The following is a 13,863-nucleotide window of genomic DNA, read 5'->3' as shown; positions in this document are numbered from 1 at the left end:
CTTCCCTGTGGCCATCCCTGCGGGCAGCCCTCTTCCCTGTGGGCATCCCTGCCCAGTGAGGAGAGGGAGGCCAGAGCACTTTCTAAGCAGCTCAGGGCATGCCTCCCCCACACGGTTCCCTGCTCAGCTCTCCTCTGAGAGAAAGGCCTTTTGTTCCCTAATCAAAGGGGACAGGACATCTGGGGCAGGGCTGACTTGGGCCCTCCCCACACACATCCCGCAGGGCACTGACCGTAGCCAGCTCCGCACGCAGTGAGGGTGCAGGCTGCCTGCGCCCGCGCAGGGCACCCCAGGAGCAACAGCAGAGTTGCCCTCCCTCCCCCGAGGCACGGGCGCCAGCCCTTTCCTGAGGCTTGGCAGAGCCTCCTGCTGACACATGCCCTACCCCTCCAGCAGCACAGGGACAGGGTGACACTGGGCCCTGTGGCCTCTGGCAGGGAAGCCAGGCAGCGGCTTTGTTATGGGACCTCAGCAGCTTGGGGAGCAGCGTCCAGCCAGGTCTTCCTGCCCACTGCACCCCACCCCCAGCATCTGTGAGGCAAGCCTGCCGCTGCCTCTCCAGACTCATCTCCCTCCTAGCGCCCCAGACTTGAGTCTCCTCCAGAGCTATTTTTAGATGCTAGAACCTGCCAGCAGCAGGCGGCAGCGGAGCGGGTGGGGGTTGGCGGGACGTGGCAGGTTGGCGGGGCCTTGAGGCAAGGCCTGAGGCTTCATCTCCAGACCCAGCCAGCCTCCCTTAAGGCAAGTGGGGGACCAAGCCCCAAAGGTCAGGCAGGGTACACTGATATCAGAGGCAGGTCAGCTAGAACCCAGCCCTGGGAAGGGGATGCTTGCCCTCCCAACCATGTCTGAGTGGCCAGATGGGGCCAGGAGAGGGCAGGCAGCTAGGCCCCAGGCTGACTGAGACAGGTGACAGCAAGCAGCCATGTTTGCCAGCAAATGTCTTTCTGTTACAAAAAAAAAAAGTAAGCCAGCCACCGACAGGGAGAAGCTCGGCAGGAAAACGACTCTCCGGAGAGCTGCTAAACCCCCTAATCTGTGGCCACCCTGCTCTGCACCTGTGGTCCCATTAGCAGAACCTGAAGGCCAGAGTGGTGGTTGTAGAAACTGGACAGAGAGACAGACCCTGACACAAGACCCTACCCCCTCACACAAAAAAGACACACTGAGGCATAGGCAACACACACAATATTAGGCATGGGGCACACCATCATGCACATGCGAAGACCACAGACACACACACAGACCTCAGGCAGACAGGGCCCCACCAGGGCCAGGGCCTGCTTTCTCCTTCTGCCTTCCCCAATCAGGTCTGCAGGAAAAACACTGCAGCCTCAAGGGAGTCAGAAGTGAACCTAAAGGTTCCCAAGACTCCACTAGGACAGGGCGTGGCCCAGCGAGGGAAGGGGTTGGGGGCAACAGACAGAGTGGGCTTCTTGGACCCGCCAGCCCGCAGCTGCATTTTGTCTTGGGGACCGACCTACATCTAGGTCACCCCGCTGCTGGTTCCTTCCTTCTGCAAAATTGACATCATCCACATGGCCTGGCCCAGCTCTGAAGCTGGACCCTCAGGGTGGGACCCCACTAGGGCACTCCACAGCCCACCACCTGGATGCCTCAGGAAAATGCATTAACAGCAGCTCCGGATACACAGGAGTGCTGTGGGAGTCTGCTGTGGCCATCTAATGTCACACCTCACCCAGGTCATGGCCAGTGTTCTGTGAACACGAGCACGGGGAGTCTGGGATGGGCTCTGTGCCCTCCCATAACTGGTGCACATCCCCACCTTCCCAAGCTCTCTGGGTGACTTCTGGCCAAGGACAGAGCCTGACACAGAGGAGGCTGGGGAGATGAGAAGCTTTCCAGGGTGAATAGGGTGAAACTAAGGAGGGGCGGAGCCTAGAACACGCTGTGTGGTCTCCGCTGCTCCCTGGCACAGCTACGACCCCTGACTACGACCCCTGATGCAGAAATACCCCCAAGAGTGACCTCATACAAACACCTCCCCCTCTGGGGGTCCTACTGCACATGAGGGGCCTCCGCCCCAGCCCAAGAGTCTTGGCATCCCTGGTGTGGCCCTGAGCCCTCTCTCTCCAGCCTCACAGGCCACTCAGCTCCCACTCTGGGCTTCTGGAATCTGACCCCTCCTGGCCACCTGGCCTAGTCACTTGCTCTCTCAGCTTCCTGGGTCCTGGGTCCCTTCTACCACGCACAGTCCTGGAGCCAGGAGCCTCAGTTTCCAAAGCATCTAAGGGGGAGGGTGTGTCTGAAGGCACAACCTTGAAAGGTGGGCAGAGGTAGACACCAAGATCTTTATTGCCACGCTGCTTGTAATAAAGACACAAGCAACCAGACACCCACTGCCACCGGCAGGGGAGAGGGCCACACAGCAAAATGGGGCGGGCGCATCACAGTCAGGCTTAAGGAGAAGTTTTAATAACCCAGGAAAATGCTTCTTAAGTCTGATGAAGAATTTACAACACCAAAATGCAAACGTGTGTGGGACGGACCAGAATAGAGAATATGCAGGACAAGACAAAAGAACGCCAGAACTTCCCCACGATTACCTCTCAATTAGAGAGTTTCACCTCGGGGTTTTTCATACAGTACGCTTTTTCTATGACAAACAAGTATTTTTGTGATCATTAAATAAAAGTGGATGTGACCCAGGCTGCCCTGGGCAGGGGCAATGAGGTTTTTTAGGGGAGGGCAACCGGGCCCTAGGACACAGGGCTGTCTGTCCTTCCTGGGCTGGCTTCCCAGGGGTCTCCAAGGCCTGTGGAGGGTGGGCCAGCTTCCCAGCCAGGCTGGGGCTCTGGGGACACAGGCTCTGGGCAGCTCCCCCAAGGGGTCCACTGCAGCCAAGTGTGCCCCTGACGTTGTATGAGAGCAGCCCCCTCCCACCAGAGAGCAACAGAACCAGCTGCCAAAACACAAGCTCAAGGCCCCAGAGACATGGCCTGAGGGTCTCACTGCTGCTTCCTGCCCTGGATCACTGCTCTCACTGCCTTCTAGGCTGAAGCCCACAGGGGCAACCTCACACTTGCACGGGGACAAACTTTGTTGCAAGGAAAAAGATGTGCCTCCCTGTGGTGTATGCAGAGCATGGGCCGTGTGGGTTTGTGTGTGAGGAGGGGGATGGACTATGGCCTGTCCTGAGGCTCCCTGGCCAAGCACTGTTCCTGGCCGCCTTCTCACAGGACAGCTGCTTCCCCTCGCAGGGCCTCTCCTCCCCCAAAGCTGGCGGGGGAGCAGCCCCATGATGGGCTGCCCCAGATCTACCCACCTCTGTCTGGCCAAGTGACTGAAGTGGCACGTGGCGCAGGAAGTAGGAGCCAGTGACCCAGGGTCCCCTGGCAGCCAGGCTTGGGGGCTAGAGTCCACGCAACCCCACTCTGAGCCTACAAGGACCACCAGCTAGGTCTCCAGGGTGCCAAGCTCCTCCCTGTGGGCAAAGGCAGAGTGACACTGCCCACTGCCCTGCTGGCACCAGTTGGGCTCCTGCCTCAGCCCTTGGTTGGCTCCAAGAGGACAGAGGCTCAGTACTGTGGAAAGAGTGTCCACTGTCCACTCAGCCACTGTGTTCCCAAACAAAGGCAGCTCTTGACTGGACATGGGGAAAACATGAAGCTCAGGCCTGGAGCCCTGAAAATGGATCCCAACCAAGCCTGGGCTGCTTCTCCTATGGGCTGGCTGCAGTGCTCACCACCTGGCCTCTCCCACCAGGGCCCCCTGGCCCCTCTGAGGAGTGATGTGCCCAGAAGCTGGGATGGCTTGGCTGTCAGAGCCCCTATTGGTGGTGTGCGGTTGGGTCTTGGGGCCTCCTGGGTGCAGCTGCAATGGGAGATCAGGTTTGGAGGCAACAGGGAGAGATGGGTGCGGCAACTTTATCCTCAAAGTCTATGGGACACCTCTACTCTGGGCCTCAGGAAACTCCACTCCCCTCCCTCAAAGGGGCCTGGGCCAGGGAAGACACAAGCCAAAGGTGAGAAAAGATTGCTCCTGACTCAGCCCAGGGCAGCTCGGAGGGCAGACACTGTGCCTCCCTCTTTAGTCCTGCCTCCTTGCCATAGGAAGATGGACTTGGTGGGGAGGTGCAGGCCCATGTGGAACTGAGGGTGCTGGGCTCAGGCCCGGCATCTGGTTAGTAACAGCCCATGAGAGGCTGGAACCAGTCTCTGTCAGGGCGACCTTACTCTGGCAATTGCACAGACAGCATCCTCTCCACTGTCTGGGAAACATGACAGGCCACTCCACAGGCACCCACTGGCCCTCCTACATGTCCCCGAAGTGGAGAAGGGCTGGGTAGCCAAAAGATATGCTCGACCCCCATCCAAGGAGGCTGACACATAAACTCAGAGGACTGCTAGCCCCAAGCTCATAGGGCTGACCCTCCCTCACAGGCCCCTCAGCCTGCATAAGTACCAGGACTAACAGCTGTTGAGGGTCCCCTAAGAGCCTTTGCCCTTCTTCCTTATGATGGAATCCCTATTAGTAAGGCTACTGGAAATACGGACTCCATTTCTCAGATTTCTTTGCAGCTAAGTGGGCCATGCATGGACTTAAGTTCTAGCCTTTGGGATGTTAAGAGGCATCATATGTAACTTCCTGGAAGCATCCTCAAAGAGAAGGTACATCCTCTATTGTCCCTTCCTCCTTTTCCTGCAGGCCAGAAGGCAGCCATCCTGGACCATGAGAATGGCAGGCACCATGTCAATTCTAGACTGCTTACCTCTTCCAAACTTTGTTTTCTGGCTTAACTGATACACCACCTTCCACACTTCATTTCTCTCCTTCAAGTGCACCTCCAATCCTCCCCTCATATTGAGCCCTCCCTTTTCTGGGCTTCCTGCCCCAGTCTTGGCTCCTCTATGCCGCACTGCATCCTCCACCCTGTGGTCAGGATGATTTTACTAAGATGTGGATTTGGGCAGATCACTCCACCCTCAGGACAGATCTCTTTTTTGGTAGGCCCCCAGGCACCTTGGGGATCTGCCCCCAGCTCTGGTCTCAGCTGCCAGCCCCACCTGCCCACCAAGAAGGCACCACAGTTCTCCATGCCCATGCCAGGTGACCTTACCTTTGCTGGTGGCTTTGTCCCCTCCCAGCTGCGCATGTCCATGGATGGGGGGACCTGGTAGATGTCATGCCCCATTCCAGCTGAAGGCGGCACCTGGTAAATGTCCTGGGCAGGGCTGCCAGGCCCTGGGGGCACCTGGTAGAGGTCTGGGGCCGGGCCGGGAAACGGGTGATGGGGTGTTTGCTTTGAGAACGTGGACGTCTGCTTGGCCGGGGGTGACTGGAACTGTGGGCTGGGCCCAGGGGCTTGGTAGAGGCCGTGCTGAGCCTTGCCTGGGGTGGGCACCAGGTAGACATTGTCTGGCGGGGACTGGTATGTGGCAGGGAGCATGGGTGTATACTGGGAGGCCGGGGGCATCACAGCGGCATGGAGGATGGGCTGGGCTGGGGTGGTGGGCAGACCAGAGCCAGGCCCGGATGGCTTCTTGTCATACATGCCCACCAGGATCTTGAGGCGGTTCCCGGGCACGATGCCTTGGCGTCCATGCAGTGAGCAGAGCCACCAGCCATCCAGGCCCTGTGTGTCCCGCTCTAGCACCGTCATGATGTCGCCCTTGCGGAAGGAGAGCTCGTCTGGGGACTCGGCCACGTTGTCATAGAGGGCTTTGGCCAGCACATTCTGGGGAGAGAGGATACAGGTGGGTGTGAGGGCAAAGGACATGTGCAGTGGGCTCAGTGGCACTGCCCACTCCCACTCCGCCTGGAGAGGGAGGTGTCTGGCTTTGGCATGGTCACAGCACCTTTTCCCCCACCGCGCCCCACTGGAAGGGCCCAGCTGATCCGGGGGTTTTCTCAACTGATCCTCCCAAGTGCACTCAGCACCAGCACCGCAGGGAGGACACTCAAGATGATCTTAAAAACCACTCCCCAAGTCACACGCAGCCTGGGACGGCACCAGCAGAACAGCAGTAATGAGAATCACAGTCACCATGTTGAAAGAGAAAACACAAATGATTATCTCAAGAGATGCAAGAAAAGCAGTTGGTCAAAGTCAATAGCTTCTTAGGATAAAAATGCTGAGAAAAGAAAAATGAAAAGGAACTTCCTTAATTTCATAAAGCCCATCCACCAAAAAATCAATTGCTCATACAGAAACTTCAAACACCTTCCCTTTGAGGCCAAGAAGAAAACAGGGCACATACTCTCTCTGCTCCAGCTCACGTAGTCCTGCTGTCCTGACCAGTACAACTAGCCAAGAGGAACAAAATGAGAGGGAGACAGAAAGAGAGAGAGAGAGAGAGAGAGAAAGACGGGGACAAAACTGACATCATTTGCAGCCCAGATGATCATCTACACAGAAAATCCAACAAACAAGAATGATTAACTGATGAGAAATGCCATAAAAAGACATCACACATAACAACAAGAGCTATAAGGCATCAAGGTATTAAACAAAGACTGAATGAGACCTTGGAGGAGAAACCATTTCAAATCTCTCAAAGGATTCAAGGGAAAACTTGATAAGTGGAAAAATGTACCATGTTCGTGGAGGGATGGCTTAACTCTGTAAAAAGTCAATTCACCCAAGCTTACTTAATAAACTCATCGCGATTACAATAAAAATGCCAGCAGGATTTGAGGAATTTAACAAAAGCTCTTCTAGAATGAAATGGAGGGATAGAGGTCCATGAATAAACAGGTCAAACCTGGAAATACAAAAGGGGGTATTCACCTTCGCAGCTGTGAGGACAAAGCACAATGTTCAGTAATAAAATGGGGGTGGGGTGGCTGCTGGCACAGGAACAGGTACAGGGACTAATGGACAGCTCACAAACGGAGTCACTCTTTATGGGAACTTGGATGATAAAGCAACAGGGCAAGGATGCAGTGCTGCACAGACGACACTGGGAAAGCTCACTGTAGGAGGACACGTCACTTTCAACACCTCCCATTACATACAAAGGGCAACTGAAGACTTAAACGTGAAAGGCAAAACTCTAGAAGTAATGAAAGAAAAAGCTGTAGGGAGCACAACCAAACACATCCCGGGACAAAGATACTAGGCTTAAAGGCTCAGGACCATAGACTTGGGGGACATCCACGTGAACTGGCATGACATAGTGCATAAAAACAACATTCTACATCCTATTTTGGTGAGCAGCATCTGGGGTCTTAAAAGCTTGTAAGCAACCATCTAAGCAACTAGTGGTCTCTTCCAGTCTGGAGTAAAGGAGAGTGAAGAAAACCGAAGACCCAAGGGAGCAATTAGTCCAAAGGATTAACAGACCACATGCACCACAGCCTATACGAACTCGAGGTCAGAAGAACTAGCTGGTGCCCGGCTACACTACCAACTGCTCTGACTAAGATCAAAATAGAGGGTTCTAGACAGAAAAATGTAGAACAAAACTCAAATTCATAAAAAAAAAAAAAGACCAGACTTACTGGCCTGATAGAGACTGGAGGAACCCTCAAGACTATGGTCCTAAGACACCCCTCTGACGGAACTGTAGCCATAAAATAAACAATAACACCCAAAAAGAATGTGCCCTACAGAAAAACTATATGAGACCAAAAGGGCAACATATGCCTAAAAGTAAAGAAGAGAAAGTAGAAAGGTGTAGAAAAACCAGGAGAAAGGAGACGGGGAACCCAGAGCAGAAATGGGGAGAGTGCTGACACATGTGGGGATTGCAAACAATGTCATGGAACCCTTTGTGTACAATTTGTTGAATGGGAAACTAATCAGCTCTGTAAACTTTCACCTAAAACACAATATTAAAAAAAAAAAAAAAGTTGTACGGAAAATATTTTTGTAACTTCAGGCATGGGAATATTATAAAACAAAACCCCAAAAGCAAAAGGTCCCAAAAGCACAAATCATAAAGCAACAACAACAAAAATGATGGATTTGACTCCATTCTAGTAAAAGATTTCTGTTGGATGAGAGAGAAAACTGACAGAAGGGTGGCAGGTCATGAAGGGCAAGAGAGTGATTAATCTAGAATTCAGGGGAGCGTCTACAAACTAGGAAGGAGAAAACAAGAACACCAATAGAAAACCCGACAAACGGAAGAGTGAGCTCCCAAAGAGCCTGCAGGAAGGACTCAGAGTTCTAGCAAGCTGCAGTGACACCGCGGCACCTGGGACCTGCTGTGCACCCCTCAGAGGCCACTGTGTCAGGGCAGTGGCACCCGTGGGTGCTGGCAGGGCATTCACAGGTCCAACCTCAGTGACTCCAAGGAGCCCAGGGTCACACACACCTCGCACAGCATGCTTGCCCCTTCCTGCCTCAGGCTGCCTGGGTCCCCGACAAGGCCTGGAGCAGCTGAAGTTGAAGGTAGTCTAGTCAACCATGGGGGTTGGGTCTCAGCCACAGGCGCCTGAGCTAAAGTATGACAGAGATCTCCAGCTCAGACCCTTTATGTGAATGTTACAAATGTATATTTGCCAAAGATATTTATCCAAGGACAGAATCCCATACAGATGACGTTGGTGTGGGTGCTTCTGTGGGGGAGAGGTGAAATGGCACTAGGAATAAACAGGAAAATAACACAAATCAGGAAAGACGTACCACCCAGACTGAGGTCAGCCCTTGAGCGGCAGAAGTGCCCCGGGGTGCTCACCAACAGACCACAGCACAGGCTTTTTACACTCCCACTCTCTATCATTTTTACAACCACCTTGGTGCTGCGATGGACCTCTGTTCCCATCCAGAAATGCTCTGTGCAGCCCCAAGGTCCTGGAGGCAAGCAGCCTGTGCAGTGTGGACAGGCCAGCTGAGTGATTACAGGTAGGCGCTGGCAAGGGCAGGCACAGAGCAGAGGCACTTCCCTCTTGGCCAGACAGTCTTCAGTCTCCCTCCACCTAAGTCCTCATCCCCTGCTCCCTGTTCCCCTTGTTCTAGGTGTCAGGCCGAAAAGGTCAGAGAAGCCCCAGCAGGATGAATACAGTGAGCAGCCCCCAGCAGGGGGCAGAAGTGAGGTAGGCATGGGGTACGGGAGAGAAGGCTAGGGCTCCCAGGGCGGCAGGGCAGGTCCTAGAGAGCAGTGCCAGGCCAGCAGGCTGGTGACTCCCTCTGGGCTCTGGACCCATCAGCCAGGCCCCTACTCAGGTCTGCCTTTTGAAGTCTGAAGGCTCCCAGGGTCTAAGAGCACAGCCTGGTCTAGATCTCTGGCTCAGAAATGGGACCTGGGGTCTGCCACCCACTAGCTGTGTGGCCTTCCCCACTTGGGCCTAGTCCTCTGGACCCCATCTCCAAAGAGTCAAACAGGCCCCCTCTATCAGAGACAGGAAGTAGAAAGTGGTTAGGGCTGAGAAGAGTGGGAACAGGGCCTCATCCAAGTCCAGGAAGGCCCACCTCCTCCCTACAACCAGCATCCAGAGCCAAACTCTCTCCCCCGCTACCAAGGATAATGAAGAGGATGGAGCAGCACCAGGAGGAAGGGTGGCACAATGGGAGGGGTGGGGCAGACAGCAGGTGCTCTGGGGTCCAGGACAGGGTGCGAAGACCCAGGCCCTCATTTTCCCAGGAAGCCATCAGCTGGGCACCATTTCTCCAGAGCAGCTCAGAGCCTCAAACCCCAGGAGGGCCAAGTGCAAGGGAGGAGCCAGCCCAATCACACTGTACCCACCCAGGCAGGGGCTCGGGGTCAGAGTTGGGGGGCTCACCTCAGCACCAAGGGCAGTGCCCTCAGAATTGCTAGTTACTGCTGTACTGTCCTTAACACCTCGATAACAACAGAGTTAGAACAGCAGAGGTGTGAACGATGCTGCAATAAAACGTCAGAATGAGCAGAAAGGAGCAGAGAGGGTAACAGAAATGGTGTTTATGTTTGAGACAATAGGGCTGCTCTCCCTGCCCATTATTTAGAATTTTTAAATTTGTATTTAACGAGCATTTCTTGCTACAGGGTTGAAAACATGCATATCCTGAAGAAGAAAACATGGACTAACTCCTGGGATCCGAGCCAGGATGGGCAGAGGAGGCTGTGACAGTTCTGAGGCCAGAGCCCAGGCAAGGCAGGGGCTGTTCCAGTCCACCAGGCTCACAGCCCCCAAGCCTGGGCTGCTAACAAAAAAAGCCAACTTCCCAAATATGGTCTGCAGCCTGCCTCTGGGAATCACATCCTGTCAGGGGGCGGGACACCGACCCACCCTCCCCCAGTGACCCCAGAGCACAGAGCCGCCCCACTGGGTCCCCCAGCCCCTGCTCTGGTGACCACAGGAAGTGCCAGCAAAGTGAATCAGAGGAAAATTCCCCTGCAGGCGAGTCAGAGGGGATCGCCCTGTACAAGCCCCGTACCTCTGAGGAGGCAGCTCAGGGAAGGCTGGTGGGGCTGTGCACCAAGTCCCCAAGGTAGGGTGGGCACCAAGGGGCAAAGACAGGGAGGCTGGATGGGCTCTGCCGAGGGTGAGGTCTGGTGGGGAGGGGACTCCACCCCAGGCCTAGGTGAGCAACTGGGGCCTTAGGCCTCCCAGGGTGGTCAGTCCCCACTGTGCCTTGGCAGCATGAGCTCACTGAGCCGGCAGCCAACGAGGCTGCAACTGTATAGTCTGGGGCAGCTGAAGCCAGGCTGGGCAGCATCTCGCTGGTTGGGCACGTGGCACCAGGGCCTGGCACCGGGAGTTCCCCAGCCTGCGTCAGCTGGCTTGCCCCCACAGGCGGCCTCTCCCTGGCCTGCTCTGAGTGCTGGGCACCACTGGGACCCCCGAGTGCTCCAGCTGGCCACGCACCATCCCTTTGGGCCTCTGCCTCTCAGGCTGCTCCCCAAGGACACGTTACTCCTCCCCGCTCTCTCCAAGTCACTAAGCAGCAGCAAGACCCAGACCTGGTCCAGCTCTCCCTCCCACTGCTTTGGGACCTTGGCCAAGTCCCTTACCCTCTCTGAGTGCCCAGATCCTTTCAGGTGAGATGGGACCACTAACAACCCTGACCTTACAGGACTGGTGTTTTGTTTAACTAAAGATTCACCTGGCTCCCACTCACAGACAGTGCAGACCTGGCTCGACAAACCCAGTCCTCCAGTGGGACAGACACCAAACAATAATTTTCTGTGACGGAGGGGAAAAGTGGGATGTGTGACAAAAACTAAGTGAGACAGGACCACTGTAGATAGGGGGTCAGAGATGGCCTCCCCAGGAGGTGACATCTGAGGTGACTCCTGAAGAATGAAAACCAGGCAACCATGAAATGAGCTGGCAAGGGCTGCAGGCGGGGTGGTGGGGGACGGTGACCTTGGAGTGGCGACCCTGGCGACCAAGCAGGTAGAGTTCCACCGTGATGCATGGAGAGCTCACTAATCGCCACCCAAACAGTGGCTTTCCATGGCAGATACGCCTGGGCGGGGAAAGCCTACCCACTCCAAGCATTCCTGCTTGGGGCATGCACCCATGCCCCCCATCACCTCCCCAGGACCCCATGTGTGGAAGATCGTAGGGACCAACTTGAAGGATGGGCCAGCCTCTCCAGAGTCTAGCTTCCCAGCCTCCCTGGCTGCTGGGCACTGATACAAGCCCCAGGCTGGGCCAATCGGGTGCTTCTGCCCCAGGCTCATGAGTGGTGCAGCTGTGACTCTCGAAGCAGCGAGTTCAGGACAGACATTGTCAGCCACCTGTGTTCATGGCACCACAAAGGCTCTATCGGTGACTCCTCCTCCTCCTCAGTGCCCCCTCTCCTCCCTTACTCCCAACTCTCTATTCTGACCAAATATCATGTTAACTGCTCAGTTCTTGCCCCCCACCCCAGGTACCCAGGATAGGAGGAGGAACGTCTGTCTCCTTCAGTACGGCCCCAGGCCTGTCACAAAATATACAGTTAGCAAATATTTGCTAAGTGGGTTAATTGTGGAGGGTGCAGAGTGGGGCTAAGGCAGAGCCCTAAATGGAGAGGGAGGTGTCCCTCCCTGGGAGCCCACCCTGCTCTCTCCCCTACCAATGCCAGCACTTCCCAGCTCATTCAAAGGAACCCAGGAAGGCTGTCTAATGCTCACTCATCCCAGTAGGGCCAGAGGAGAGCCCCCACCCTGATGCCAACACACTCCAGTTGGCGGCCCCGCTAGGCAGCCTGTTCGGAACAACATCCTGGTTGTTGTATGCTGGAGCTGACAGGGCTGCCCCACAGGCCCTGGCTGGCTCTGAGAATGGCCCTTATTGTGTCCCTAGGGCCCATCTAGGCGCCAGACCCACCCAGTCCAGCAGGCCCTCAGATAGGGCAGCTGGGGCCTTGGACATGGGTGGGCACGTGCCTGGGGAAGCCAAAGCCAGTTGCTGGGTATTCAGGTTTCTGCCTTGACTCTGCCAGCTGTATCGTGGAGCCCTGAACACACTCTGAAGCTCTGGTATTCCCAAACTCCAATTCCAGAGGTGGGTGCTACCTGCTGGCTAGAAGTGGAGAGAAGAGGGACACAGTAACAAAGCCTCCTCTCCAAGGAGGCTTCCTGGATGCCCTGGTGGCAAGGGCCCCCACTCTGTCTGCACCCCCTCTCCCAAGACCCTGAACACCTTCGGCCTCCTAAAGAAAAGCTCCCCAGCAATCCTTTACAAGCAGGGCCAGCCTGGGCCAACCTCAGAGGGCACCAAAGGTACCACATTTGACCAAAGATCCCTCTGCCAGGCTGGGCTCCTCACCTGGCCTGCATTCATTCACCCTGCAAACATGTTCTCAACACCCACAAGCTGGCTCAAGGAGGAAGCTGGGGACTAAATGGTCCCTACCCAAGTCCCTAGGGGGGCAGACAGGGAAATGGGCAACGGTGACATGAGCGTTAGACTGATAATAATAACAACAGTGCCCAACACCTTTACAGCACTGACTCTGTGCCAGGAGCAGTGTGTGTGTGTTTTTTTTTTTTTTTTTTTGCATACAAAATCTCATTTAACACTTGAAACAACCCTACGAGATACTATGATTACCTCTACCTTTCCCATAGAGAAACTGAGGCTCAGTGCAGTTACCTGACTTGACCAGGGTCACACAGCCAGCAACAGCAGAGGGTGAGCTAGTGCTGTATGACAGAGTGGAACTGAGGGGCGCCTGGGCCAATGCGCAGGTTCACGAAAGCCAGCAGTGGAAATTTCACAGGGCTTTTCCATCCCTCCCTGTCCTCACCACCACCCACCCACATACCCCAGCCCAAACACAGAACCTCACACACCAGCCATTCAGGAAACACTGGCTCCCTTCATACTCAGAACCATCTCGAACGTGGGCCAGATTTATTTCTGGGGTATTCTGTTTGCTTATCCCAAAGAGCCCACAGTGGCCAATGGATACAGGTTCAATGAGCATGCCCACCTTGCAGTCTGTGCCTGCAGTACGATGCGCTGCTTTTACACGGCCCTTCTCACCATGGTCTTGTAACTCCCACCAAATGATTGGGTGGGACTATGCAAATAAGGTGCTTATGGCCCACCAAGGGGATTGGACAGCTTGCTAATAAAGCAAATAAGGTGCAAGGCACACTTGTGGGGGCGGGACCATGTAAATAAGATGTATGAACCCTAACAAGAGGATTGATTAGTTTTGGCATCCTGCTAAGCTTAAAACGAGCCATCCCAGTAGCAGAAAGGGAGGACCTCACTACTACCAAGAAGAACCAGGAGCAGCACATGTTCTTTGGGCCCAGGGTCCCTGTACTGAGAATCTCCTATGCTTAGGAGCCAGAGAGCTGTGACACCGGAGATAGTGTAAGAGGTTGAGAAGAGGTAGCAAGTGCGTAAGAGAACTGGCAGGCAGGAGACAGCATGGTAGGCTTCCCAGCTCTTGCAGTAAGAATGTTGAGCATTTTGGGGCAGAATGCTGGCAGAGTGGGGTGCCTCCAGGCACTCACTGGGCAAAGCGAG

General features: G+C 55.1%; 1 protein-coding gene across 2 annotated transcripts in view; it reads right to left on the bottom strand.

Annotated features, from left to right (window-relative positions):
• Positions 1-13,863, bottom strand: part of BCAR1 (BCAR1 scaffold protein, Cas family member) — a 42,802-nt gene that overhangs the window by 11,523 nt on the left and 17,416 nt on the right. For both annotated transcript variants that reach the window (XM_010596835.3, XM_064273772.1), the window contains exon 2: positions 5,081-5,698. In XM_010596835.3, the coding sequence (XP_010595137.2) occupies positions 5,081-5,698 (618 nt within the window). The remainder of the gene's footprint in view (positions 1-5,080; positions 5,699-13,863) is intronic.

Source organism: Loxodonta africana, chromosome 21, assembly GCF_030014295.1.
Source record: "Loxodonta africana isolate mLoxAfr1 chromosome 21, mLoxAfr1.hap2, whole genome shotgun sequence".
NCBI classification, from domain to species: domain Eukaryota; kingdom Metazoa; phylum Chordata; class Mammalia; order Proboscidea; family Elephantidae; genus Loxodonta; species Loxodonta africana.
Note: the sequence above shows the minus strand (reverse complement) of the source record. Positions and strands in the feature narration are given on the sequence as shown.